This window comes from Chelonia mydas, chromosome 9 (assembly GCF_015237465.2).
Source record: "Chelonia mydas isolate rCheMyd1 chromosome 9, rCheMyd1.pri.v2, whole genome shotgun sequence".
NCBI classification, from domain to species: domain Eukaryota; kingdom Metazoa; phylum Chordata; order Testudines; family Cheloniidae; genus Chelonia; species Chelonia mydas.
Window position 1 is genome coordinate 36,340,112 of NC_057855.1, and position 27,865 is coordinate 36,367,976.

At 44.4% G+C, this 27,865-nt stretch overlaps 1 protein-coding gene and 1 long non-coding RNA gene across 3 annotated transcripts in view; both read left to right on the top strand.

Moving 5' to 3' along the window:
- Positions 1–2,856: 2,856 nt before the first annotated feature.
- LOC122461840 lies at positions 2,857–8,593 on the top strand. Its single transcript, XR_006284050.1, has 2 exons — positions 2,857–6,254; positions 7,227–8,593. It is a non-coding gene; the product is annotated as an uncharacterized LOC122461840 (long non-coding RNA).
- A 3,701-nt stretch (positions 8,594–12,294) lies between these two features.
- The window catches only part of AP1S3 (adaptor related protein complex 1 subunit sigma 3), a 55,755-nt gene continuing 40,184 nt past the window's right edge, over positions 12,295–27,865 (top strand). For both annotated transcript variants that reach the window (XM_043523002.1, XM_037909166.2), the window contains exon 1: positions 12,295–12,430. In XM_043523002.1, the coding sequence (XP_043378937.1) occupies positions 12,428–12,430 (3 nt within the window). In that variant the 5' untranslated portion in view covers positions 12,295–12,427. The remainder of the gene's footprint in view (positions 12,431–27,865) is intronic.

Here is a 27,865-nt window from a genome sequence, read left to right on the forward strand (position 1 = left end):
CAGCCTTTCTGTAAATTATATTTCAGCTAACGTGAGCTTATTTAATGAGATCTACGGTAACCTCTGCTCACCATGTCATAAGGTAAGTTTGTGTCTTGTTTGTAAATGTGGTCATACTTTTTAAAGTACCTTGATCTGGCATTTCAGTGCTAAGCTTTGATTCCACCCTCACCATATATTATTGCAAAACGTTTAGTACTTTGGTGTGTGAAATAGCTCATCAGGCATAGCCTTAAAAGAAATGCATACTTAGAATACCAACACTCGCCCCAAATAGGATTCTAAATTACAGCCACTTTCCCCTTGTGCACTAAATAGGTTATGTTCTGTCATATCCACTACCAACCAACTTTAGAAAAGAGGTTCTTCAAAATTTATTTTTACAAAATTTAAAAAAATCCTAGATAAAGACCGGCTTAGTTCATCATGAGAAGTAATTTTCATGTATCTGAACTCTACAGAAAACAGCAAATCACTGCCAACTTACTCAAATGTAGCAGCGCTGCCCTAAAAACAATGATGAGATGCCTGCTCTTTTATTAACTCTGTCCTCTGAGGATTTCTCCTAGATGTTAGGGGAATATCAGCTGCAGCAATCAATCACAGTAAGGCCTTCATAGGACCTGTACTGAAGGTGGCTTTATAACTGCATATATACTAAAAGTTCAGCTGAGTGGCAGGGAGAAGCCCACAAGTGGTTTGGCATGGGCTGACCCCCACCAGGGCCACTGTGTGCAAACTCATGTTTTCTTTCAAGTTCATCTGTAAGTATCTGCTTGAAAAATGTGTACACAGGTATCTGCACAATCCGAGAGGAAAAAGGTGGAGTTGAAACACCTCTGACAATCTGGCCCTAAATCTCACTTTTTATGGAGAACATGGAACAATAAGGTGACATTATTTTTAGGAAACATCCTATGTTGCCTTGAATATTCTTGTTTTGAATACCTCCATTGATTTGTGCTCCTCCCAGCACATCACTGGATCAGGATCCTAGTTCGCAGCAGCTAAGAGATGAAATTGAAGCCACTTTTCCCCCTCTGAAATGTCCTAGACTACAGAATATAACCTCCAACTGTAGTCCTTTTGCCTTTTTCATGATGTCGTGTATTGAACCTTTAAGGAAAAGATAGAGCCAGGAATGGAACCTAGATCTCTTAAATCCATGGCCAGTGCCCTATCCCCTGCACCACACACCTCATTAAATGAAGTCCTCAAGGATATAGCTATACTGCAGTAAAACACCTGTGGCAGCTGACTCAGACTTGCAGGGCTTGTGCTGTAGGGGCTGTAGATGTTCGGGCTTAGGCTGGAGACTGGGCTCCAGAACCCTCCCCCCTCACTGGGTCCTGGAGCCTGGACTCCAGACTGAGCCTGAACATCATCTACAGGGCAGTTATATAGCCCTGCAGCCCGAGCCCCAGTCAGTTGGTGCAGGCCAGCTGCAGGTGTTTTATTACAGGGCAGACATACCCTAAGCCTAAGTGACTCTAAAATCTGTCTTTCTCTCTAAAGGCACTATACTAAGCAGAAGCTGTGCTCTCCATCTGAATTTCCTTTAGTCATCCATGTGTGTAGTCAGCATGGACTTCCTGTATTTCTCCACCCCTACATTTTTTTTACCAGCTTTTATTACATTTGAATTCACACAGAAAAGCAGAGCCAGACTGTGATTTACACTCCATGTGATTGTATTGATTTCAGTGAGATTGTATGGTTTGTAAATGGACAATTTAACCCATTGCATTGTTCACTGAACAGATAGCATGTGTTCCCTGTAACTAGCTGTTACAACTTTCTTGTTAAGTTCTGTCAGTCAATTTTTGTTTTCAAACTGGCCAGTACTCAAGGACTGTCAATAATGCTTTCTGGAAAAGAGCAGTTTCACTGCATCTGTATGTACCCAATGCAAAAAATAAAAATCACATTGGTTGTAAAATTTCCTCGGTCTCTTATGTACATTCATTCCATCCTTCTTCTGAAGTGCCTTATAATAGTCCTCTTGAATAAATTTGTCACTAGCATTAGCAGCTCTTAAGACCTCACATAGTGTAGTAAGCTGATGTCTGCCCTCAAAGTGAGGGAAAGGACGTGGAAGTGGATAAAAAGTGTGTTTTGACTTTACCACTACATTTTCATGGACATACAGAAGATCCCATGGCACCTACTTTAATAAGAATACATAGCACCTATAGCAGCCTGGCCTTTGCTGTAGAGAAGGACATTAGCTTGGCGTCCTAAAACCTAGGAAAATCTGGCTTTAAGATTAAAATGTTCTACTGCCAGTACCATGTGCATGCAGCATTAAAGGAAACTCTTGAATGTGGGTATGGTGGTGTTACCAGGTTTTCCCGTACTTTGGGGTATGCTCATTTATTAGGGTTACTCTTCAGGGTGGGGGGCGGTTCTGTATTTTTATCAATGTACTGCTTGTGTCACTTGTGTTCTCATATAGAGCTCTACTTCTTCCTGCTCTACGTTCCCTCCCAATGGAGCTGTCCTGCAGGACCTAGGTTCCCTAGGGCTGGGTTCTTCCAGCCCCAGAATCAGCTGCGTGTGCACACACTCCCACCCACACACCAGAGAGCATCTGAGAGGACTGGGTTAATCCGTACTCCCAAGCTGACCCCTTGTATGCCCCTGGACTCAATAGGCTGGATCAAACAGCACCTCCAAGCTGTCACCCTCATATGCCATGGGCACCGCACCGGAATAGAGTATGCCTGAGCAGACTGGGGCGAGCAGCACTTCCAAGCTGCCCCCTTCATATGTCCCAGGTTCAGCACGTCCCGATCCCCACTTTCACATTACAATTGTTCTGGTAGAAACCCACTTGATGAGCAAACCCTACAGGATTTTTGGGCACCACAGGGATCTTTTAGCTTAGGTACGAGGAGCATTGCTGCAGAGCAAATGGGGAAGCCAAAAAACACGAGTGAGGGAGAGAGAAGCAAACAGCTTCACCATGAAAATTATTTGACAGGTAATAACCATACAAGGGGAGCTAAACAAAACAGATTTAAATATTATAACTTAAATTTGATTATAAAAGTCAGGTTTACAAAACTATAACTGATCACACAAGTCGGGGTCAGAAGGCTATACTTAGAGCTCATTGGGTTCTCACCAGTCTGTGAAACTTGAATCGATTGGGGGTCCCAGGTGGTGGTGGTGGTGGTGGTAGCTGAGGGTCTGGAGTGCTGGAGCCAGGCAGAGCCAGCACAATCAGTCAGAAGATGATGATCCAACAGAACTGATGCAGATGTTGGATCCAGGCATCAGAACACCTACATGAGCGTGGGTAGGGGTTTTTGTAGGGAAAGAACAATGGTTCAAGGGAGAACACTAGATTTGTTTATGGGTAAACTGGGGGCTCAAGAGAGTATACCAAAGTTGTTTTGTTCAGGCTAGACAATAGGAACTGATTTTTCCTGACTATGGGTGGTGGTCCTTCAAGGGAGCTCGCAATGCAGTTAGGCAGCTTCAGTATTTTGGATACCAATAAAGGATTTATTACTAGAATTGGTCTGATAACTACTGAGCTGGGTGTGTGTAGGTGTGGGTTCATTAACATCAGGAGCAGAGATTCTCCCAACCCATCCCCCATCATGCAGTGATTCCCTGCTTTTCAGGTCCTAGGGCTTGGTGTGGTTCTTGCCTTGGAATCTCTGTTCTCCATTCTATATGCTAATGGGGATGCCTCTCTGTCCTATCTTCAATGCAAATGAGGCTAGGGGAGTTCCCTTAATCCTGTCACCCTTGTCCAGGAGGTTTAGGTGTGTTTTCCACTGCCTTTTCATTGCTTTTTGTAAGTCTGTCTTCTGAGTGGCTTTGGTTCAAGCAGAGGCCGTGGTGGGGGCTGCTGGGAAGGTCTTTTGTGAGTCAGACAGGCTGGACGCTGTGCCCTGGTTCTCCAAGAACACACAGCTGAAAGGTAACAGTGTAAAGCAAGGGTGCCCAGCCTCTTTCTGGTCCAGCTTTCAGTGTGAGGGATAGGAGTGCGGTACCCATCTGCCAAGTCACCTCACACAGCTGCAGTTCTGCTGAGTAACAATCTTGCATTTCTGACCACTCCTTTCTGCCAGTTCTCTTCCATTTGTGTCCTTTCGGTTGCATTTTTGTGTCTCCTCTATGATGCCATGGTCTGGGGCATCCATCGTTGGCTCATGAGCACATGCTCCTGTAGCTTAACAGGGCAGAGATCTTGGAGCTGTTCCTGTGACTGGCTGAACTAAGGATGGGTGGGGCAGCTAGGATAGAAGGGTACATGCCTTTCAAGAAGTCACTTCCTGGTTTTGCCCACAACTGCAAAAGCATTATTCCATTAGCAAGGGCAGGTCCAGCATCCCTGCAGCTTTCTTCGCCCTTTCCTATTCATCTCTTCTCTGTCATCCCATGATGGAAAACAATACTGCAAAGGCACCTGCCTGCAACTTCGCTGACCTTAAACCTTTAGTTAGTTAGGCTATGGCCCCCAGTCCTTGCAATCTTGCTACCTGCTATTGGCAGGGAGGACATATGGCCTCTGTACTGCCCACCCAACTGGGAAGGCAGCCTCAACCCCCCACTTACCACTGAAACTACTCTTCTGTGAAAGTGCATTTATATCTTATGTATGGTATTAAAGCCTAATGTGGGTACTCACCATTGCCTATCTAAACTAGCTCCTGCCCAAGTTGTTATATATTAGTGGGTTTGGAAACTACCAGTTAATTTCCATGCTACTGGTGGAGACTATCTGTTAAGGGTCTATTTGTTGCTTAGGGAAAACTAAATTTAAAATGTATTCTTCTAGACCTGATCTAGTAAAGTGAGGCAAGGTGGCTCTAGCATGTTCACTCCAATCTCCAAACTTACTTTGTGAAGGGTACTGGAGGGTAAAGATGTGCCTATGCTTACACTGCAGTTACAAGTGTAATTGCAGCTGCTAGCTTTGATCTAGCTTGCCTGCTAAAATTGGCTGTGAAAAGGTGGCAGCATAACGGAAGTTCTGTATGGTCTGCCTGGGCCCTTTTGAGTATGTAGTCATGTTGCTAGTACACACTGAAGCCCACATCATTGTGTCTTCACTGTTTGTTTGCCATGCTAGCTAGATTAAAGCTAGCGAGGGTATGTCTACCCAGACTGCAAATCATACAATGTAGATGTAGCCTATACATAATAAAATATTGTAATCCTCTAAACAAACACAACTGATTTTGCTTACCTTGTGCTGAATGCTTCACGTGTTGCACAGAGCATAATTCACATCCATTATTCTCCCATTACCAGCAGTTAGCAAGCACAGGACATGACAAAGGAGTGAAAGAGATCAGTGAGGAAAAGTGTGTGTGAAGGGGAGGTAGGGACTACACCAGGGAGACAGGACTGTGAAAAGGAGAGCAAGGGTTCAGTTTGAGCAAGCAGAAAGCCTGCCATAATGGAGCTACGGGGCAGATTGCTCTAGATTTTGAAGGGAGAAGGCAATGGATGGATACTGTGGTTATTAGTCAAAGTGAACACAAGAGGGCTCCAATAACACATTTTGACTGAGGAAAATGGAGCTCAGTCTGAAACTTTCCTGAATGCCCCATCAATATTCTTCTGCTCTTAGCATTTTATTCCTTTCTCTAGCTGTAGAGAACTATTCTACATACTTGGAAGTACCTAAAAATATCATTAAGCTCAGTATAGATTATAATTACTGCAAATTTGATCACATTTTTTCTATGATGTTAGGGCTACTTCATGCACATCCCATCAGTGGCAGTACTTGTACCAAAACCTACATCACCGTGGCCAGGGTATGATGCTATAAGTGATTTATAGAACACAATCTTCTTCTAGCTTTGATCTGTGAAGAAATCAAACCTTGCCTGCAAATGATTTAAAAGTGAGCAAGCAAAATACAGGGAGAAATCGGTATGTAGAAGTAGAGATACCTGTCTTGTAACTAGGGTACCAAATAGCAAATGTGAAAAATCAGGACAGGGGATAGGGGGGTGAATAGGCGCCTATAAAAGACAAAGCCCCGAATATTGGGACTGACCCTATAAAATTGGGACATCTGGTCACCCTTGTAATCAAGAGGAAAAAGTGATCAATATAGGAACAAAACGTAATTAGTAAGTAGCTCCTTCTGTTGAAATTAGATCGATTTTTTTTTTTAAATGAGGTTTAGTATAAAGTAGACTCTCTCTCTCATCTTTCCCCTCCTCCCCCCAAAAAACCCTGCACAGGCCTCATACAAAAGCATGTGGGGTGTGATTCATCATGTTGGATCATATTAAAGAAGTTCTGTATTAAAATCACAAATGAGTTTGATTCCCCATAGTTTAAATTCCAGGGTATTACTAATTAAGAGGTCTCTTGGTTTTTGGTACTGTTTCTCTCCCTCTATGTGTTAAACTTGCAAGCTGCTAATTGCGTTAGTACATTCTAAGAGAGTCTGTTCTCAAAGCAATTCTTTGTAATAACAACTACTCACACAGAGAGAGACTTAAAACAATATTCTGTAACAACAGAAACAGCACCCAGAGACTCCCTGCCTTTTTGTTGTATTCATCTTGCTTTGTTAACAATTGTGATTAAAATAGAGATAGAGGATGTATGTGGATGGATGCTTGGTGTGGATAATAACTGAATGATCAGGGAGGTGCCAGCCTAAGAATCCAGTGTACATTGGCTGAAGAAGGCGTCAAGTGGAAATAACCAGAGGACCCCCGGAGGGCAGACTGGAATCCACCCAACAGCCTCAAGGATGGGAGAACCAAAGAACAAGATAACATCTAGCAGCACGGAGCTGTCAGGAATGTGCTATCTGCTGATTGATTCAGCAACAGCATGATGAAGCAATTCCCATAGACTGGCATAGGAAGAAATTCCTATAAAAAGGGACTCTAGAAAGTGAGAACTTTGGGGGTCTGATTCTGCAAACCAACTTCCAGGAGCATCAGATGAGCATCTGAGAAGGCCCTGCTCCCTCCTCATGTCCAGGCCACCTGGCCAGTGGCTTGGCATGAGCAACTCTAAGGCTGGTAACTACGATACCAACCTTGCAGAACCTGTGTGTGTGTGTGTGTGTTTGTATGAATGAATGAATGTGTGAATAAATATGAGATTGAATGGAATGTTATAGCTATAACTGCTTACTATGATTCTTTCTGTATTCACAATAAAAGCGGTATTTTGCCTTTTCCTCTTTAATAAGATCCTGCTGGTTTTTATTTTATTGGTATAACAATCAGCCTGAACTCTTTAGTCTACTATGAGCTATTTATCCTAACTATTCCATAGTTGTGTACCTTTGAGAGAATCTGAACCTAGATGGTTTGAAGTCAGCCTATAGCTACCATTGGCTAGAATTAATATAATAGGCAAATGTTCCGCCACATTTGTTGTGGATGAAGTAGATTTATCCAGGGCCTTTGCTCGCCAGGGCTAGGGCTTGCTGCTTCTCAAAAGGGAACAAGAATGTTCTATTTTGTCCACTTATTTCCTGCTATCTTTTTACATAACAGCTGCTCTTCATTTCCTTTCAGCTGTGACCTGGCATGGATTCATCCATTATGTTGGAAATGTACAAAAATATAGTTTCCCAGCTAATTATCAAATATGTATATCTTTGCTTACAATGGCCATGATTATGCCATGAGCTCTGAATCCATGTGAAACCTCCTAAAGTTAATAGACCCCTGTATGAAGCTTGTAAGGAATGGAACCCCCTGTGTCCAGATCTTCTGACCTTCCACCATGACAAAATCAGTGCCTTATGACAGCACCTAGGCTGTCAGTAATAAACCATGCAATCTGGTAGCATTATCAAACTCATTAGAGTCCCAGCCCTGGACACCAGAGGCCATCTTATGCCATCAATTGTGTATGCACAACTCCCCCTGAAATTGTTGCAGTGCCAAGCAAGACACTGACTTCCATTGTGAATGTGACTGTTGACATGTGCAAAGGTGAAATTACAGGTTTTTTTCCCCTCTGTGTAATGGTGATAACCATCAGTAGTTTGTTTAGGAAGCTTGTAGGTGACATTCAGTTAGATGATTTATTGCAAGATTATGCACACCCACAAGTAAACAGTTATCTCCAGCTTCTAGTTGGCTGTTAGCTAGAGGTTAACACTTGTTTGATTTTTAATATCATTGACTTAAATGGGTACATATCTTGGCATGATTACTGTATCTGCAAATACCTCTGAACCTCTGTTGCCAAATTATTACCTCCATAAACCTGCTAGATCAGCCCTCAAGAATAACTAATTAGGAAAGCTGGTGCCAGGCACTGAACATGTGATACGTACCTGTTGGTTGTGTTTTCCTTTTCTCCCTGCTCCCTTTCTTATGCAATATTTGCATAAATTCAGATACTGTGAACCAATGTACCTGAGCTCCTATGCCTAAACTAATTTAGGTCTTTGTTTAAAAAAAAAATAAAATTATTGATACATGATTGTCACACAAAAATAGATACTATGGTGATGGACAGCAGACTAAAACACTAGGGTAGATTGGATGTGAGTACATGAAAGAGTATGTTTTTTGTGACCACAGCTTAGAATGTTCAGTTTTTAATACTTAATCCATTAAAGAAACAGGAAGACTGATTTCTGATTGTTAGGTTTACCTTTGCTAGAGAGCTGTAGAGCTCTTTATTTGCAGTAGTGTTTTCTTTGACTCATTCAAACCTACATTAAAATAAAGAGGTGTAGGGGTGGTCATTTTTTATTTCTGAATTTTTTTAAATTTCAAAACTTGGAATATTTTCTATTAAATTTTAGCAAAACTATTTTCCTGTTTGACCAACTGCAGAGCTAGTCATTTTTTTCAAAGTAAATTTCATTCTTGAAATTTTCGAAAAGGGGATTTCAAATAGTTTTTTTTAAAAAATGATAGCTGATTTTTCAAATTTAAAAGTGGAGAAAAATTTCTAAAACTACTTTTGTAAGATGTTTTCTTTTTTATGAGCAGCTCTTGTAAACAGGAACTTCTTCAACTACAAAGGGATATCAAAGGCAAGTTGCACGTACCCTGGGCCAAACTGTCTCCTCAGCTACACCTAGGGCTGTCCTTAGGCATACAAGGCTCTCTTCTCCTACCCCTCGCTGGAAGACTGGGCTGGAAGACTTCTCCCCGACCCCAACCCTGCCCCATCCCTCGCTCATTCCTCAGCTGGCTGGAGCCCAGAGCAGCACAGCTGGTCACTGGCGGTGTGGCGGCCCGGCGGCCCGGTCCATCGCCACCCAGAATGGAGTCCCTCCTTGGATCTACCTGCCTATGTCACTCGGTCTCCGGTGGGGGCTGGGCCGGGGTCAGGACAGGAGGAGCAAAACTTTGACATGAGTCAGCCGGTGCGGGGGAAAGCCGGGACGAGTGGGGAAAGGATGGGGACACTTAAAGTTACAGTGTGATAACTGTCTCACACTTCCCTAACTCATACACACCCTCTCACACACAGACTGGCTCTCACACCCACATACACTCTGCCTCTCACCAGTCACAGTCCTCCAAAACAGATTGTCTCACACACACACACAGTCTCACACTCCCCAACACACACTCTGTCACACAGTCTCTCTCTCACACACACACATACACTTGTATTATTGTTGTTATTACGGCTTGGTGCTTCCCTCAAAATGGTCATGGAGAGCCAGGAGTGGCTAGGGGGTGCAGGAGGGCTATGGACTCCGGGAAGATGTAGCCCCCACATGACAGCCCAAAGCCTGCCTTGAGCCACCACCACAGCATCTCCTGCCTACAAAGCTCAGTGTGTGTCAGCAATGAGAGGAGTTCTGGGGGTTTGTAAACAGGGGTGGTGGCTGTGCCCCCTCAACACACTGGGGTCAGTGGTGCCGGCTGGGGACTGCCTTTAGTGGAATATAGAGGCACCAATTTAATAATACTGCGTAGGGCCCCATAAATCCTAAGGACAGCCCTGGCTACACCTATGCAACTGCCCAGGGAGTTTAGTGGGAATTACCTGCTTTTATTGGAGACAATTTGCCCGTTGCTAAGCATAATTAAGAATAACTAATACCTTTGCCTTTTCAAAGACTGAAGAAGGGAATTTATTAAGTGTGAGCTGTGGCTGACATGTGACATCAGTAGGTAACTTTCTACACTCCTCCATATTTATCTGTTATTCTCAATTATATGGGGTTGAACAAGACCTGGGATTTGGACACTCAAGCCTTAAAACCTCTCTATATAATGGGCCTGAGCCAGACACTGAATATGAATCCCCAAAGCATGGGAAGGCTGCAGTTTGTGGGATGGGGCCCATCTTTTTGATGACACATGGAGTAAATGACTGGTGTATCAGGGCTACCCTAAATCTCCACCCAAAATCAATAAATACAGAAGTTAGGCTTTCTGTTCCCAGTCTCATGCTACTATAATTAGGTATTTCAGCACATGCAAGACATAAAATCTCCCTAATGAGACCCATGGCAATTGAATGAGAAGCCTTAAGCCTAGATTCTGGGGCTTTGATTCAGACCTTTAGCAATTTTAAAGAGCCACCATCCAGGCCTCAAATTTAGGTTGCTTGTGTTTTGAAAAAACATAAAGACTTATAGGTATAGAAATATTGTCATGATTTTTTCTATAAAAGATACTGAAAATAGTTTATCTGGAATTTTTTGTTTGGATTTATATATTTCCCAACATTGCACCTTTGTACAAATGCCTGAGAACCAGAAATCAAAACTAGGTACCACAGAGTTCCAAGAGCAAGCAAGCAAATGGTAAATTGGATTTAAAATCTTTACCTTTTAATAATTAACCTGCTCTTAGTACAGATGTAGAGAAAGTTGTTTGTTTGCGGTTTTACCTTGGCATTACCACTCAAGTCCAAGTTTTGTTTTCTTTTTGAAACATCTCTCACTGAGACAATGCATGACCTACCATCACTGCATTTTTATCAGGTCTTTTGAACTTGGTATCACTTCAGTTAGTCACTATGATCTTTCCATTGAGACTCCAAAAGCTCCATTTGAGCCATTATGTTCTCAATGGAACTACACGAGATACTGCTGGTTACTCAATATGCTGGAAATTCACCAAGCCTCGGTGTAGCTTGATAAATCCTCAACATAGAGATTGCAGCATGAGTTTAATGCCAAATCAGTATTGCCCTGCTGCTAGCGCTCTCACCTCTGGACTAAATGTCCACAGGTTCAAGTTGCAAATCAGCACTCTTACTCAATCTTCATGTTGAGAGGTTTCAGAGTAGCAGCTGTGTTAGTCTGTATTCGCAAAAAGAAAAGGAGGACTTGTGGCACCTTAGAGACTAACCAATTTATTTGAGCATAAGCTTTCCTGAGCTACAGCTCACTTCATCGCGTTACAGTACTAGAGTAAGGCAGGCTTCACCATCCTTCTCATTAGACACTAAATTGAGATAACTTCTGCCCACCTCTGGTAACTATCTAAATGGAGATGAAAGATCCAAACCAACAAAAACAACAGGCAGGGAGTTGTAATCTTGGTGGCTTCACCAGCCTTCTCTCTCTCACTAACACAGGTTCCAGGTCCTGATTCCGTAACGTTCTTCAGCGTGTGCTTAACTTTAAGCATGAGTAGTCCCACTGAAACCAACAGCACTGCTCGGGTGTCTTTGCTGAACTGGAGTCTTCTCCAAGAGATATGCGAGGGGTAGAGATGGGAACAAGAGACCGGAATCTTGACTCCCTCACCCTCCTCCTTATTCATCTGTCCTGTTGCGCCTGGTGACGGCTGGGAACGCCAAGCAGTGGGAAATCCAGGTGCCTAGAATATGCTAAGAACAGTTTCAGTCTAGCCTATCTGCCACTGTTTGTGTGCTTGGGTATTTTGTAAATGTAACTGGTTAACCTGTATGTGAATTTCACTCGGGCGCTTATATACAGTGACAGGACAAAGCTTGTCTATGTCTATGCTGCATGTTGGGTCCGCCTGCTGGCCTCGTGGGGCCAGTGGGAAATCCCTGGAGACTGCAGGCTGCTTGGTGTCCCCCGGGCACCAGAGGGCAAAAATTCCACTTTCACAGCTCGCTCTCTTCGCCCTTCACCTCCCCCGAGCTATCCCAAGCCTGCCCGAGCCCGTCCCTCTAATACCGGCTCTGGGCCGGCAGGCGGGCCCTGAATGCCTCACGGGAGAGCAGCGCCCGAGCCCCGGGAGCGCCCATCCCCGCCACCCGGCGCAGCGCGGGGGCAGGCGGCTGGTCGGCGGGGCTCGCCCGGCAGGTGCTCGCCGCTCCCCCTGGCGCTGGGGCGGGGCCCGCCGACGGGCTGTTCCGGCGCCAGGTGCCCGGCCCCTCCCGAGGGCTGCCCGGCGCAGGTGAAGGCGGGGCGGAGTCGCTTTCAGTGTCGGGCATTGTGGGAAGGCGGGATGGGCGGCGGGGAGCGCACCTGGCACTGAGGGGGGGGAGCCGGGGCGAGCCGCCCGGAGCAGGGACCATGGTGAGTCGGGGGCGCGGGCTCCAGGGCGGTTTGAGGGGCCCGAGGAGCCGCCAGGCAGCGAGCACTGGGTGCCGGGAACTTGCCCCCGGCCAGCCGGGCTGGGGCCGCTCCGGCTGGCTCCCTGTCGTGCCGCCCCGGGGCCGGCGCTGGCCCAGACACCTTTCCCCGCTCAGCCTGGCAGGGCCCCCTCCCCTCAGGCAGGGGTTCGGCCACAGGGCCTGGGAGCCTCCTGCCACTGTTCAGGCTGGGCCGGGATAACATCCGGTTTTGCGGGGCTGGGGGCAACATCTGAAAGAGAGGCTGCCCGCTCCCTCCCCCCCCCCCAGTGAGCCCAGAGGGGAGGCTGGCGAGATCCTGTCTGGGGCGCATACTCCAGTGGGCAGGGCTGGGCCCCGCTCTGGGCACTTCCAGCAGGCCTGTAGGCTGGCTGTGCTACTAGGGTTTGGCCCCCCTGGGTCACCACACCGCTCCCTGAAACATGGTCCTGAGTGGCACGGCCACCTTGCGCACCGGCTCACAACGCCACTCGGGGGGCTGTCGCAAATGGGCGCTGGGCAAGTGACCCCTTCTGTGCCCCAGGCCTGTAGGTGGGTGACCTGTCCGCTTCCCCTCTTGTACTCTACCCCAGTGCTCAGAACTTAAATCACTTCACCCACCCCTGCAGCACAATCCCCGCAGAGGGTGACTTCTAACATGGTAGAGAACATCATATTTCTGTGACATCTACTTCTGTTTCCTTGTACTCTGTAGATCATGTGCTTTCAAGCAGACAGGCAGTGGTACTGTCTTTCTTTGCCTTTCAGTTTTATGGCTACATATGCTTTTGCATGTTATAGGCTTGCAACATCTACCACTTCCCTTCTAAGGGCTGCTCTACAGGCAGAGTTCCATTGGTTTCACTTTAGGGCTCATTTTAAACTGACTTGGTTCAACTGGTGCAAAAGGCTATATGGACACACTTACTTTGGTTTAAATTAGGCTTATTATAGTTGACCTTAAGTCAATTAGGAACCTGTTTAAGCTAAATTGAAATAATTGTGTCCACCCCAGGGGTTTAAACTGGTTTAACTAAACCAGAGCAGGTTTGTGTGTAGGCCAAACCTAAGGCCTCAGTTTTCTAAGATGTTCTGTGCCCATGAATAGATTCATTGAGGCAAAATGTTGTTGTGTAGTCAGGGCCTAAAACACTCCGTTCAAATTTGACCAGATAAATATTGTGAAAACCTAAGACAAACAGAAATGTTTGCATGGCACTTAAAGTATAAAACAATCCAGTGGAAACAGGTCTTTTAAACAATTATTCATTAACAGTCTCCACAGTGCAAACATTCAGCATAAGTACTAATTAGCATATAAGGCCCTGAAAGTGAACCAGATACTGAACAAAAGCGAAATTGACTAGCTTACGCCTGGTCTATAGTAGAAAATCAAATTGGTGTAGCTGCATCACTCAAGGGTGTGAAAAATCCACAGTTCTGAGTGGTGTAATTAAGCTAACCTAACCCCGAGTATAGAGAGCTCTAGATCAATGGAAGAATTCTTCCCTTGACCTAACTACTGCCTCTTGGGGAGGTGGATTAGGTATGCCAAGGGAAGAACCCCTCCCACTGGTAGTACCGTAATGTAGTGGTGCAGCTGTGCCGCTGTAGTATTTAAGTGTAGCCATACCCTTATTTTCAGTCTCCACACTGAGAGAAATGGGGAAAAAAAGGCAATTCAGATGTTCAAAATTCCAGTTTTAATAATCTGAGCTGTTTTTAGACACAGGAAAAATGTGCATTTAAAGAAATCCAACTTTTACATCAACAGTGTTCAGTATTGCTACCTCCAAGTGTTTTAAAAGAATAAATCAGTCCCCCCCTTCCCCAAATAATGAGATTTTTAAAAGATAATACATTTTGTGTTTTTTATTTGCCTTCCCTCTCTTCCCACCAATCCCCACAATGTATTACCTTTCTGATCGCCGCCTGAGGTCAGCTGACTCCGTCATAAGTGTAAGTAAAACTCGAGCTTGTACTTGACATTGAAAGTCAACAAACTTGGGCTTTGCCTGACCAACATGGAAAGCTGATTCCAGAGTCTCCCTGATCTATGCACTTCAAAAATGCTCTATAAGCACGGTATGTAGCATAACTTCAATTCATGCCATGAAGGTCACTCTTTTCTGCCCAACTATTATTTCTCATTAAGGGAAAGCCTTTTTAAAAAGAGTACATTTAACTCCCTAAACTGTTTCAGATATTATTATTTATTGTATTATGCTCCCAGCTGAGACTGTGCAGACACAAAAAATTAACCAGTTCACCTTTTCAGGATTGGGAAATCATTCCTGTCAAACAAAAAGTCTGATAAGAAGATAAGCGAAATCTGGATCCAGGATACCATAATCTACTTCTTAGGCCTGGAGAAAAGGAACAATTGACTTATCAGGTGTAGAACTGTAGCTGCACCAGTAGTTTGGGTCATATTTTGAAATAAGGCCCACATAGGTTTGAGTGAAAATCCAGCTGCCATGTTTTGTGCACTCCATGAGTGACATTTCTGGAAAGTGAAAAAATTAATAGATTCCCCTTCAAGATCAGATTGAGCATTGGGAATAGGTATGGGAGAGGTAGGAACCTATTTTCTGCACACGTTAGAAGGAAAGATCAGGGAAGCCTGGGGGTATTGCAAGGAGTCAAGAGCCAGCAGAAGGTAGAAGGGTATGTTGTAGCGGGGAGAGTCTGGAAGAGAGATTGTTAGGGTAGGGAGAGCCTGGAGGATTTCTGGGGCAGTGGTGCAGCCCAGAGAGGATGTAGTGGGTGGATGGGGAAAGCCAGGGGGAGGGTTGCTGGGAGATCATGGGACTGTGGGGATGTGCAAGGAAACTGAGGCAGTTGGATGCATGAAAAATAGCTGGGCTATGTGCAGACATGTGAGAATGTCAAACTGCCAAACGTAAGAATGTCATGCAAGATGCAGTAGTGCCAGGAGGGCAGGGGACCATGGCCCTCCCACTTTTTGAAAATGGGTGGGTCTGGCTGGTCCACTTTTTGCTGGGGTGGGGCCTGCCCACCTGGCCAAGCCAGCATGGAGCCTGGCCGGGGACAGGAGCCTGGGCAGTTGTGGGAGCCACGCGTGCAGACCCTCCACCTGCTCACGGTACGAGGGGACTGAGAGCAGCCCCAGGTCCATCTTCCCACCTGACCCAAGGCAGGTCGAGGAGGAGAGCCCGGGACTCCACACCAGCTCCACACAGCTGCACGCACGCTCTCCCTGACCCAGCTCCGGCCAGGACCCTCCACCTACCCTGGTGAGGGGGCAAGGGGTGGGGATACGGGTCGGAGGCTGCTCTGGGTGCCCCTTCCCCTCCCTCTTCCCCCCCCCCCCCCCCCCGGCCCAGGGCAGGTAGAGGGTCTGCCATGGCTCCTCACAGCTGCTGCGGCTCATATCGTGGCCGGGCTGCGGCTTCGAGGCCCTGACCGGGGCCGGGTCGGGGAGAGCCGTACGGGCAGCTGTGGGGAGCCTGGGTCCCTCCACCTACCCAGGGTGGGGGACCCGCTCACCTTTGGGAAGGCTCCAGCACCCTGCTCTTTGGCAGCCCTTTTGTATGATGTGTTTAAAAGGTCCACAGGATAGGATATAAAGAATCGGATATACAGTAAGAGGGAACAAAGTGCAACAAAGCACTAAAATGATGAAGCCATCAATTTAAAGAAAAAAATACAAAGCTAACTGCTATCTTGTTGTCTGGTGATGGTTGGTATATTCCACTGCCACCAAATGTGGGTAACTAATATTATATGATTTTTAGTCTTGTGTTTTGGCTAGCAAAATGTTCTGGCAGATTACAGTGAAAATTATAATGGTTTTGTTTTTGAACAATGAAAATATAAACATTAGGGCAACAGCACTTCACTTGTAAAACATACAGTATTTACCACAATTCATTTAGGCCCCAGTCCAGCTCTCATGGAAGTCAATGGGAGCCTTTCCATTGATGTTTATGAGAGTAGAATTGAACTCTTATTGAACATGTGAGTACAATAACTCTTCTTTTACCACACCTGCGCAGCTTCTACCCCTGTCAAGAATTTAACTGTTCCTGCCACTAGTTAACTGCTGTACTGTCATGGTTCCAAAGGGTGTCTTCTGCCTCTGGCCTCTACTCACTGCCCTCTGGCAGTGGACACCTTTTAGTGCTAATCCCAGGGCCTCCACTTTTTGGAAAGATGAGCCCAGCGGTCCTTGCTAACCCAAGACTGAGTCCTTGGCTTCAGCACCTCTGTTTCTCACCATGGCTCCTCCAGCAGGTCCTAATGAGTTTAGACCTGTGTCAGAGACTTACCCTTTTGGGAGCTATGCAACCAGTAGATGTTTGCAGTTACACAGGACAGCCTCTTCAAAATAAGACTGCATGTCTTAGTCAACAGGAATACAGTGTATAGGCTCCTTTGGTTAGAATGGAAAAGCAAAGCTTGCATGCTGGCAACACAATCTGCTTCTCTTGCCCCGCAATTCAAACTTCTCACTGCACTGGGCAGTAGCATGCTTAATGCTCAGTGCCTCGTTTCAAACTGCAGTCATGCTGATTTAATGTGAGCTGCTCACACTAGGGATGTAAATATTGTTTAAAAAGTTAACCATTTAAATGATTAAAATTATATTGTTTAAACGGTTAATCGATTAAAAGGAGAGGGGCCAGCATGGCTGGGGCTGCTCTGGCCAGTACAGGGCTTCTGGGGTCAACCAGCCAGCCTGGGGTTTACCCATTAAGGCAGGTTAAACGGTAAGACTAATGCTTACAGATTAAAATTTTACAACCCTCTTCCATCCCTCCTGAGGCCCAGGCCGGGGAGGGGGTTGTGAAAACTCCCCTTGGCCCAGCAGTCTTAAAAGTGAATGGTCCGGTCCTTGCTGTCCTTTGTATCTCCAAGGTAGCTCCATTCACAAGTTGACAGTTCTTGTATTTTCATTCTTACCAACCCAGACATGCCTGCATGACCAGCACCCTTCTCTTATTCCCCTGTCATTAAACCCTCAATCTGAGTTGGTGATAATACAAATGTGAGAGGGGATAACTGAGTCATGCATATTTTCCATAAAAATATTACAGAAGTTCTCCATAACAAACATTCCAAGGAAAATATTTTAAGCTGTTAGCTAGTGTTCAGTTTTCCATTCTAAGTTCTAGAAATGCACTTTCCTTTTGTATTAAATTTCAGCCATTGTAAACTCTCAGAACTACTAATTGGAGCTGTTGTGGAGTATGAATGACTCTCTATCTTATGGGAGTAACATCCCTACTCTGTCAATTCTCCTTCTCAACCCAGCCCCTCCCCAAAAGCACTGCCCAAGAGGTAAGCCTTGTGGTTTGCCTAAAATTAACACTTCCAGGTCCTGACAGACCAAAAGGGTGTGTAAGGGATAAGGAAGCAAACTCCAAAGTTGAGGAAGGATAGTCTAGTGGTTTTGGTGCTAGCCTGGAGGGCCAGGTTTGATTCTCTGATCTACCCCACACTTCCAGTGTCACTAGTCTCTCTATGCCTCAGTTTCCAATCTGTAAAATGCAGCTAAACAATAAAGTGGGAGTCTGATTAGAGTGTGTTGCAGATGGAAGGTGAGAGGGGCTGTTATTTGATTTAGTTCAATCTGAATCTGTGCTTTTTAATTATGTAACTAAGATGTAAATTGAAAATATCTCCTTTAACATGAAGAACTTTGAAACTTGTGTTAGGACAGAGGGTGAACTGGAGAAGGGAACAAAGGCACACCCTTCCGTGTTAGTCTCATGTCATGACTCATGAGGCTGCTGGATGGCTCAGAACATTCTTGTTCCACAAGACACTGATTTCCTCAGGCTGAAATATTATGCCATCAGCTGGGTGAGAAATCATTGAAACTGGATAGTTTTTAAGTGCCTCACATCCCCAGAACAACAAAGTGCTTGGTTCCCTGCAGGGTCAGAATCAGAGGAGGGTGCTGGGATTAAATTCCCAGGTAGCAGGGCTTTCCTTTGTGGTTGTGCTGATGCAGATAACCTTGGATATGCTAAAAGTTATGGGGACATTTAAATGTGCTGTGACAGAGTGCAGGGGCACTATCCGCCACCACAAACATGGGCTTAATTTCAGATCAGTTTCCCTCTCTGCTTGCACATGTATTCAGAGAAACAGCTATTAGAATAGCTGCCAGTGGGGTAGGGAGTATAGAATGCCCTGGAATTTAGGACTCTGCACTGAAGGTTGTAGGACTGGGTTGAACCTCTAGATATGGAATTTTGTGCTCAACTTACTTTAAGTTCTTGGTATAAACATAATTTCTTAAGGAAAAAGCCTGGCTGACCAAGAGGTTTTTTTCTTTCTTTTTCTGCTGAGTCATTTCTTCGTCATCTGTGGCCCTTTCAGATTGTTGTTCCATCATTCACCCTTAGCTTCTCTCCTTGTACGTATGGTAACTGAGCAGTGGCTATTTTCAGAAGTGTACGGACAGTTACAAAAGCAGACCTCGGAGACCAGGAGGGCAGAGAGAGATGCCATATTGTACTGACAGTGAGCTTCTCTGTGAAAGACTCTAGCTTGGGGTCAGACTGCCATTAAAACTAGTTGACTGGAAAAGAAGGGTATGATTGCATAGTTAATTGTTCTGAATGTCTTAAATGCTGTTGCTTCATGTAACCTAAGATAATCAATAGCATCACCAGAACCATCTAGGTTCTCAAATACTGAGGTTAAAATTTATCACCCTTAAATGTCATCTTCTCAGATGTACAACAAATATCTCTCTTGTTTTAGCTAATTGGATTTGAACCCTTGTAATTCAGTCACAACGCATTCTATGATTGCTAGCCAGGCCAGTGTTCAGGGAGACTTTAGGCCTGATTCTCCTCTCACCTACACTAGTGTAACTCGGTTGGGAGTAACTCCATTGAAGTCAGTAGAATTATATAGGTGTAAGTGACAGGGGAAGAACGAGGCAATATTCTTGTGATACTTGGGAGAGCAGGCTGTGTTTTAGTCTTTGAGCCTGAGAGAATTTCCAGGGACTGTCTTTGCCCAGCTATTTGAAAATAAAATCCCCTTTATATTCATTACAACCACATCCTGTCTCTTCTCTGTTGAAATGCTATGAACCCAAGCGTCTCTCTGGAGACAGGAGACTAGCCTTGCTGCTTGTAGAAAGGAACATTGTGAACTGCCTGTATGTTCAGGAGGAGGTAATTAAGAGAGAATGTTATCAACTGATGAAGTGTGGGATTCGGTCGAGAGGACGGGGCACATCTAACCTGTCCTGGTACAGCTTTGGTGACTGAAAAAGGGCATAGACAACAGTGATGATAGCATGTCAGTCCTTGGATAGGGAGTGAGATTTAGGGAACTGAGGAATAGTTCTAGTCCAAGTTGTGGGTTCTGTAAAGTGGCTTAGGATTTGTAATGGTTTTCTTTTAAACTTATCTGAGGCCATTGTGGTCAGAATATTTTCTGAGCTGGTTCAGTGTTAAATGGTGTCAACATCGTGAAGCCTCATCTAATAAATGGGGTTGACATTTGCATCAGAGACAATAATATAATTAAAATGACGATTGTGCATTATACTGTCCTCCCGTGTTACTAAACTTCTTGACATAGATTTTTGCCTTGGTATAGGAACTAGGGAGTTTGAACCTAGGAGCAAAAGGAAAAAATCACATCTATGAGAGAAAAAAAAATGTAGTTAACTTTGCCAGTGGTTGTGTGTTTCTTGCTATTTTTTCTGTGTATTTGTGTTTGAATAAAAGCAAATCTTCCCTACTGACAAAAATATTAATGTAAATGGGGAAAAAAACCCTTTCATGTCATAAGTTTTTGTCATTGTGGGTTGAAAACATTTCTGACCAGCCCTACTTGTTGGTAAATACAATGTTTATTTAGCATAGAAAATAACAAACAATAAAAGCTAAGCATAATGTGAACCCCACTAACCTGAAACAGTACAAAAAGATAGTTAGCTAGACTTCAAGTTGTGTTAAATGAAATATTTGGCTAAGCAAGATGAAAATCTTACATTTGAAAGAGGCAAGTTGGGTGAGGTTATATTTTCTTCATTGGACCAACTCATGTGAACAACAGAAGTGGGTCCAGTAAAAGATGTTACCTCAACTACCTTGTCTTTTTCATAACCCTGGGACTAACATAGCTACAACACCTTGCAATTATATCTCAAAGTCATTTTGTCTCAGCCAGCTGTGGCCAGCCTGTCTGCTTTCTCAGTGCTCTGGCAATGTGTGTGTCATATCATAACAATGACAGGCGTGTCTCTTAATTTCTCCCATAATCTTTTATAGTATGTGAATTTGTATTATGTCTTTATTAGCATGTTGTATGTGACCTCATCCAATTGTTGTAACATCAGTACAAAGGTACAATTGTCATTGATAAATAAAATAAATATGATTAAGTTCCATCAGTCAGTCTATGTTAACATAATTTCCCCTTTCACCAGGCATACAATCTTTTAATTTCCTTCTAATTTGCAATGATGTATATCCATGAATTCCAGAAACCTTTCACCATTTTCAAAACTTTGTGGGATGAGTGAGGCTTTTAGGTTGGATGTGTAAATCTTCTTCCTAAAGCCCAAGTAAGGAGTCTAGAATTATGCTATTGAATGGCAGAGCATGATCAGGAAGTGAATCACACTCACCTGTTGAGGAGAAAAAATCCTGACAAAATGCCATGAACTCAGCAAGAACCTAGGGAGAGGAAGTAAAGAGAAGTTTGCTTTCTTTTCCACTCCTATCGTTGCCCCACCTCTGTTCCACCTTCTCCTGCACCATAGCCAATAATGATGGAGCTCTCCCATGTCCACACTCTTCCCACATGCGATGCCCTAGACAAAGGAAGTGGTGTTACTAGATGTTATGTGGCTGGCCTGACATCCTGTGGAAACAGTGCTGCGCTGGATGTGTATGTTGTGTGGGAGTGGGAGAAGCATCTCTGACATCAGCACCTTCATTCCCACAGCAGCATTAAACCCACATGCCCAGAGGAATTGCTCACAGTAGGAAGCACTACACCCTTTAGGTGTGTGCAGGATTGGGCCAGAAGCTTGAAAAATCAAGCTCTCAGAAGTCAGGATAAATCAGTTCAGGTGTAAAGCTCAACCTTAACTCTGCCCCCTTATGCTTATGTCTTCACCTATAGTTTCTCTCATTTTATATCTTCATCAATTGTTAGATCCTTAAGTCCATATATAAAAGAATATAGACTGGAATTTTTTATGCAAGCTTAAAGTAACATACAGTACATTCCGATGTGGCCAGGTTTGAAACTGTGAGATCTACAAAACATTCCAAGTTTGAAACAACTTGACTGATTTTCTGTGAGTTAGAAATGTTTGAAGTTGAATGGCTCAGAGTTTGGGTTGCCAACCCTCCCGGTTTCACCGGGAGTCTCCCGGAATTGGGCTCTATCTCCTGGAGGCTACTGAAGCCAAACTGGGAGATTTTAGGCCACTAAAAGTCCGGCAGTGCAGTGGGGCTAAGGCAGGCTCCCTATCTGCCCTGTCTCCATGCCACTCCCAGAAGCGGCTGGCATGTTCCTGCGGCCCCAGGGAGGGACAGGGGGTCTCTGCGCGCTGCCCCTGCCCCGAGTGCCAACTCCACAGCTCCAATAGGAGCAGCTCAACTGCAGCCAATAGGAACTGTGGGGGCGATGCCTGCAGGCAGGGGCAGTGCGCTGAGCCCCCTCTACCACCCGCAGGGATGTGCCAGTCACTTCCAGGAGCGGCACGGGGCCAGGGCTGGCAGTGGGCCTGCCATATCCCTGCTGCGCTGCTCACCGGGAGCCGCCTGAGGTAAGTGTCGCCCGGCCGGAGCCCTCACCTCCTCCCGCACTCCAACCCTCTGCCCCAGCCCTGAGCCCCCTCCCATACCCAAACTCCCTCCAAGAGCCCACACCCTCTCCAGCACCCCAACCCCAACCTCTGCACCCCCTCCAGCATCCAAACTCCCTCCCAGAGCTTGCACTGTGCACACCCTCCTGCACCCCAACCCCTTGCCTGATCCCAGAGTCCCCTCTCACACTCTGAACCCCTCATCTCTACCCCAGAGCCTTCATCCCCAGCCAGAGCCTTCACCACCTCCCACACCCCAACACCCCGCCCCAGCCTGATGAAAGTGAGTGAGGGTGGGGGAGAATGAGTGACGGAGGGAGGGGGGATGGAATGAGTGGGGCAGGGCAAGGGTGTTTGGGTTTGTGTGATTAGACAGTTGGCAACCCTATGCAGAGTTTCAGGTATCTAAATCTAAATCATCAATCTAAACCAAACTGAAGTTGGAGAGGATGTTGACTGTGGGAAGGAAACAATTAAGGTAACGAGGTCACATAAATCGGCACCACCAGATTATGCCAACGCCCCACAACCAAAATGAGGTAAGTGAGATGTGGTTTTTGTATCTTTAGAAAGCAGTAAAGGACCCACACGCTACTTATTAATCTGTAAACTGAGCAAGTTCAAAAAATGAAAAGAAATGTTTTGATCTTTTCCAATTTACTGTGAGAACGTTTGGATTGTCAAACTCTGGGCCATTCCACTTTTAAACATTCAATTTTTAAAACTACTGCCATGACTTTCTTCCTCCAGGGTTGGGTTTGTAGATTTCACTGAGACTCTATGAACTGTAACTGCCTGCAAGACAGGTTATATAAGAAATTCTGGTTTGTACTTAATTGTATATTTTATTTAATGGCAATAGATAAATTATAAAGATATGTGGAAAGACCATATATGAACGTACCATGAGAGCAAAGTTAAACCTTAACTTTCTTTGTTCTGTATTTTCGGGTTTTGAGAGCGTAATTTTGAACCATAAGATTACATAAATTATAGGTTTCTTTGGACTAGAATGAAAATATAAAATCACTGTTTACAATATGACCTTTTAGTTTTTTCTAATGATGTTTATGGAGACCATCCAAATACAGGTTATCTATTGCTACATGTTATAAAATGGATCTGATTGACAAATGGCAATGTCAATAATTAATTTATTAATAAAGTGATAAAGCAAATATGTTTTCACTCTCAAAGAACACTGCATAGATAGGATATTAGTGTTTTGTCTACAAATTTCAGTACTTCCAAGTCCATCGGTATAAAAAAATATTCCTTTACGGCAAGGGTCTCAAACACGCGGTCCGTGGAGCGCATAGCCTGCGGAGTTGTTTCCTGCTGCCCACCATAGGCACCAACTCCAGCGGCAGCCAAACTCCCTTCTTCCCCAAGTGCGCTGCATCCCCACTCCTCTGCCTACCTTCCAGCGCTTCCCGCCGCCAAACAGCTGTTTGGAGGTGCTTAGGATTTTCCACGGGGGAGGAGTGGGATGCGGCATGCTCAGGGGAGGAGACAGAAAAGAGGAATGGCCAGGGCGGGGATTTGGGGAAAGGGTTGGAATAGGGGCAGGGAGGGGGTGGAGTTGGGGTGTAGACTTTGGGGAAGGGGTTGGAATAGGGGTGGGAAGAGGCAGGGCGGGGCGAGGCCTCATGGAAGGGGTGGAGTGGGGGCGGGGCTGGGGGCAGAGTGGGGCTTTAACCGAAGTAATTCTAAAAGTAAATGCGTGTTTTGTCATTGGAATGAGGAGCATTACTGAGTGTTTATATTTTACATTGACTATAGCAATACTAGCAATTAATAGCATACTATATTATTCTTATTTTTTTTCATTTTTGACTATACTTTTATATCGTTGTATGAAAAGGTTTCAGTGATGTGGCCCTCAGGCCAGTGTACTAGTCCCCATGTGGCCCACCCGGTGATTTGAGTTTGAGATCCCAGCTTTACGGTATGCTTTCATGAACATATTTGTGAGGGTGAGCAACATGCTATACTGTGTCAATACTTTTGAGAAGAGCAAAGCTGAAGTGAGGGAAGCAGTGTCTATCCAATAGTGACATAATAATGCCAGCTGCAGTTTGGGGTCTATGGTTCTGGGAAGTAGGACTGAGCTCTTGTGGATGTAATACTGCTGTTTGTTTCCCTGAGGATGCTCCAGATTGTGTGAAATTTGGAGACTAGGAAAAGGGAGGAGAGGGAATAGAAAGAGAAAAGACAAATGGTTTCTCCTCTTCTAAGTATAATTGTCTGCTGCTTTCTCAGAAATTGCTTCTGTTAGAGTAGTAGTGGAGTGGCCAAAGCTTTGCAATAAGCTTGAGCTTAGTGTGTACTATTTTACTGCGAACTGTAATGTAGGAGGGGGACAGATGTAGAGACTCTCACCTATCCTCTCATTGGAAATCTTTGGAAGTATAATAATAAAGTTAGTTTAGTTTGTATACAATTACATGCTGCACGCACACAATAATAGACTAATAGAAATGTAGGGCTGGAAGGGACCTCAATAGGTCATCTAATCCAGTCCCCTGCACTGAAAAGCCATTCCTGACAGGTGTTTGTCTAACCTGCTCTTAACAATGACGGAGATTCCACAACCTCCCTAGATAATTTGTTCCAGTGCTTAATTACCCTTACGTTAGGAAGTTTTTCCTAATGTCTAACCTAGATCTCCCTGGCTGCAATTTAAACTCATGAATTCTTGTCCTGTCCTCCGCAGTTAGGAGAAGAATTTGTCACCCTCTTTTTTTATAACCTCGTTGGAACTTGAAGACTGTTGTCATGTCCTCCCTCAGCCTTCTCTTCTCCAGACTAAACAAACCCAATTTTTTCAATCTTTTCTCAAAGGTCATGTTTTCTAGGCCTTTAATTACTTTTGTTGCTTTCTTCTGGTCTTCAGTTTGTTCACATCTCTCTTGGAGTGTGATGCCCAGAAGTGGACACAATATTCCCCTTGAGACCTTATCTCACAACGTGTATGTATAGAATGAAAAGCCCAAATGTGCCCATACTCACACATTTAAGAGCATATATAGACCACAAGTGGTTGGGAATTTTTTTTGACAAAATTGTTTCAAAAAACACCGATTCAGTAAACCCGAAATTTTTCACTGGAAAGACTCAGTTTCAATGAAACATTTGTCTGGAATGTTTCTCAGGTCCAGGGTGGAATTTCTGGGAGGGAGCCACCCAAGAGTAGCCAGTAGCCTGGTGGTAGGGCATCACCTGGCACGTCGCGAGATCCACGTTAAAATCCCTGCTACGAGGACTTGGCCTTAGGTATCTCAAATCCCAGGTGAGTGCCCAAACCACTGGGCCGTAGAGTCAATCTCTGTCAATGAATATTTAACTATTTATAACAAGTGGAACATCTCCAACAGGAGAGATTGCAAGAGACCACCAGCCTATAACCTGGTGGTCGGGGCACTTGCTGGGCATGCAGGAGACCTGGGTTCAAAGTCTCTGTTTCAAATCAGGCATAGCTGGAATGGTAATCTGGGTGCGTCTCTCTCTCTCTCTCTCAGGAAAATAATTTCCTGCCAAGCTCTAATAAAAGATATTAGTTTGCTACAGAAAAATATACAATGTATTATTCACTGAAATCTCCTCAGATTGGAAAAAATCCAGTAGTGTGTGTTTAAAAATAAAGTTTACAGACACACAATCGTGGCTATAATTTTTTCAATGTTTTATATGAGAAGCAATAAGCTGCTGAAAAAGTAACTGCTTGAGAAGAAGGTTTCACATTTGAAAGCAGTTGATGAATGGAAAAGGAAAAGAATGGTCACAGTTACTCCAGGTGACTAGTTTTTTTAAAAAATAAATAAATAAATAAATTTTTTAAAGGTATTTTATTGTTCAGAGGTACTCGATTTTAAGACCCAAAGGAGATTAGTTATGTAAACAGCTAAATATAAAATAGAACCCCCTTTCACTATTCTGCCATGCTAAATTGCTCTTTCAGGCAACCAACTTACTTTTCTCCAGATATAAGAAACTATCTCATTGGAAATGGGTCTGTGATGAACATCAAACGTTAGGCTAGGACAAACACAGTAGTAAAGCTCATTTACGTTAAATGCTCAAAATGAAAGCACTATAGTATAAGAAAATATAAAGAAAAAGAAGCAAAATAAAATAAGGAACAGATGTGAAGGAGGCTGATAAGGGGCAAGGGAACATTTAATAACGTGCAATCCTTTTGCCATGATGTATTATTGAAAACTGTTGTTAAAAAATTTGGCCCCTAATTAGGTTTGCTTCGTGGTAGCATGAGGAGGACTGTCCTAGGGTTCTAATGTAAACTTACTTTTTGAAAGATCACAAAAACAAAATGTGAGCTCAAGCTGCTGGCTGTGCAGCAGGAAAACAGCTTAGAGCTGTGAAAACATCAGTGGGCAAGTGCACCCAACAAAAGAGGTTCACTTCCATTTCTTTCAAACATTTTTCCTACCCTTTGTTTGGTGTGTGAGTGAGTGAACTGTGTGTGAAATGAGTGAATGAATGTGTAAGTGAACTGTCTTGTGGGTTTACCATTCCACGGGGATTTAGCAAGCAGTTCAAATACAGCTATTGAATGTGGGTAACTTAAAGGGTTGTTTAACACTTCATGTCTGATATCCACAAGTCCTCACTGAAGAACGGGTGCTTTGCAATGTATGAAAAAAATGGTTGGCATATTGAGATGTTACAGACTAGCTAATTCTATAATGAACATTTTCCATGTTGATTTGGTTGCTCAGTAATGTAGTGTGCAAGGCCACTTCTGGTAGGTATGCTCAGAAGCTGCCTATTGGATCAGGTCCCGTTCAAAATTGGGCTGGGGGGAGGAAGAGGTGGTTCTGGTGCCTATTTTATAACTTTTAGCCGAACGGTTAGATCAGGGATCAATTTTCCTGAAAGGGGACAGGGGAGCATTTAAACAGGGGTCTCCCACCTCTGAGGGGTGGGCTCCAACGAGCGAGCTATGGAATTCTCTTGCTGTGGGACTACTTCTATTGAAGCTGTTCATCTGCTGACCCAGTGCACCAATTGCCTTCATCCTCTGAGAGTTAATGCTGTGCTTTTGAAAATACAAGCATCTTAACAAAGGCTGCAGAGGTAACTTGCTGTGCAGATAGCAAAATAACCCGTAGCCCACCCAACCCCCGGGTCAGCAGACAACTCTATGTACAGTGAGCACTGTGCCTGAATCTCTGTGGAGGTGGCCTTTACAACTCTAGAGAACTATTATAACCTCATTATGTCAAAACAAGTTGATAGTACAAACAGAGCCATGCTGGGACATAGTCCTTTGATTGTAATTGGGCTATTCCTGCTGAGCTGCCAGAAACTTATTTTTTTACTTAGGTAACTCATTGGAACACCATTAAAACTATTAGATTTTCAGCAGCTACAAAATCCCGTTCATTTTATCAAGCAAACAGTCCAGTAGTAGCAACGGCCATTTCCTGGAGCTTTACTAATCCTTCCACAGGGAGAAAAGAATAGAACCTTTCACCTTCCCCAAAATGATCACGTTTTTGAAACCTTCCTGATTAATTCACAACTTTTAGTCTCCAGTTAAGTCATTTGCCCTCCAATATG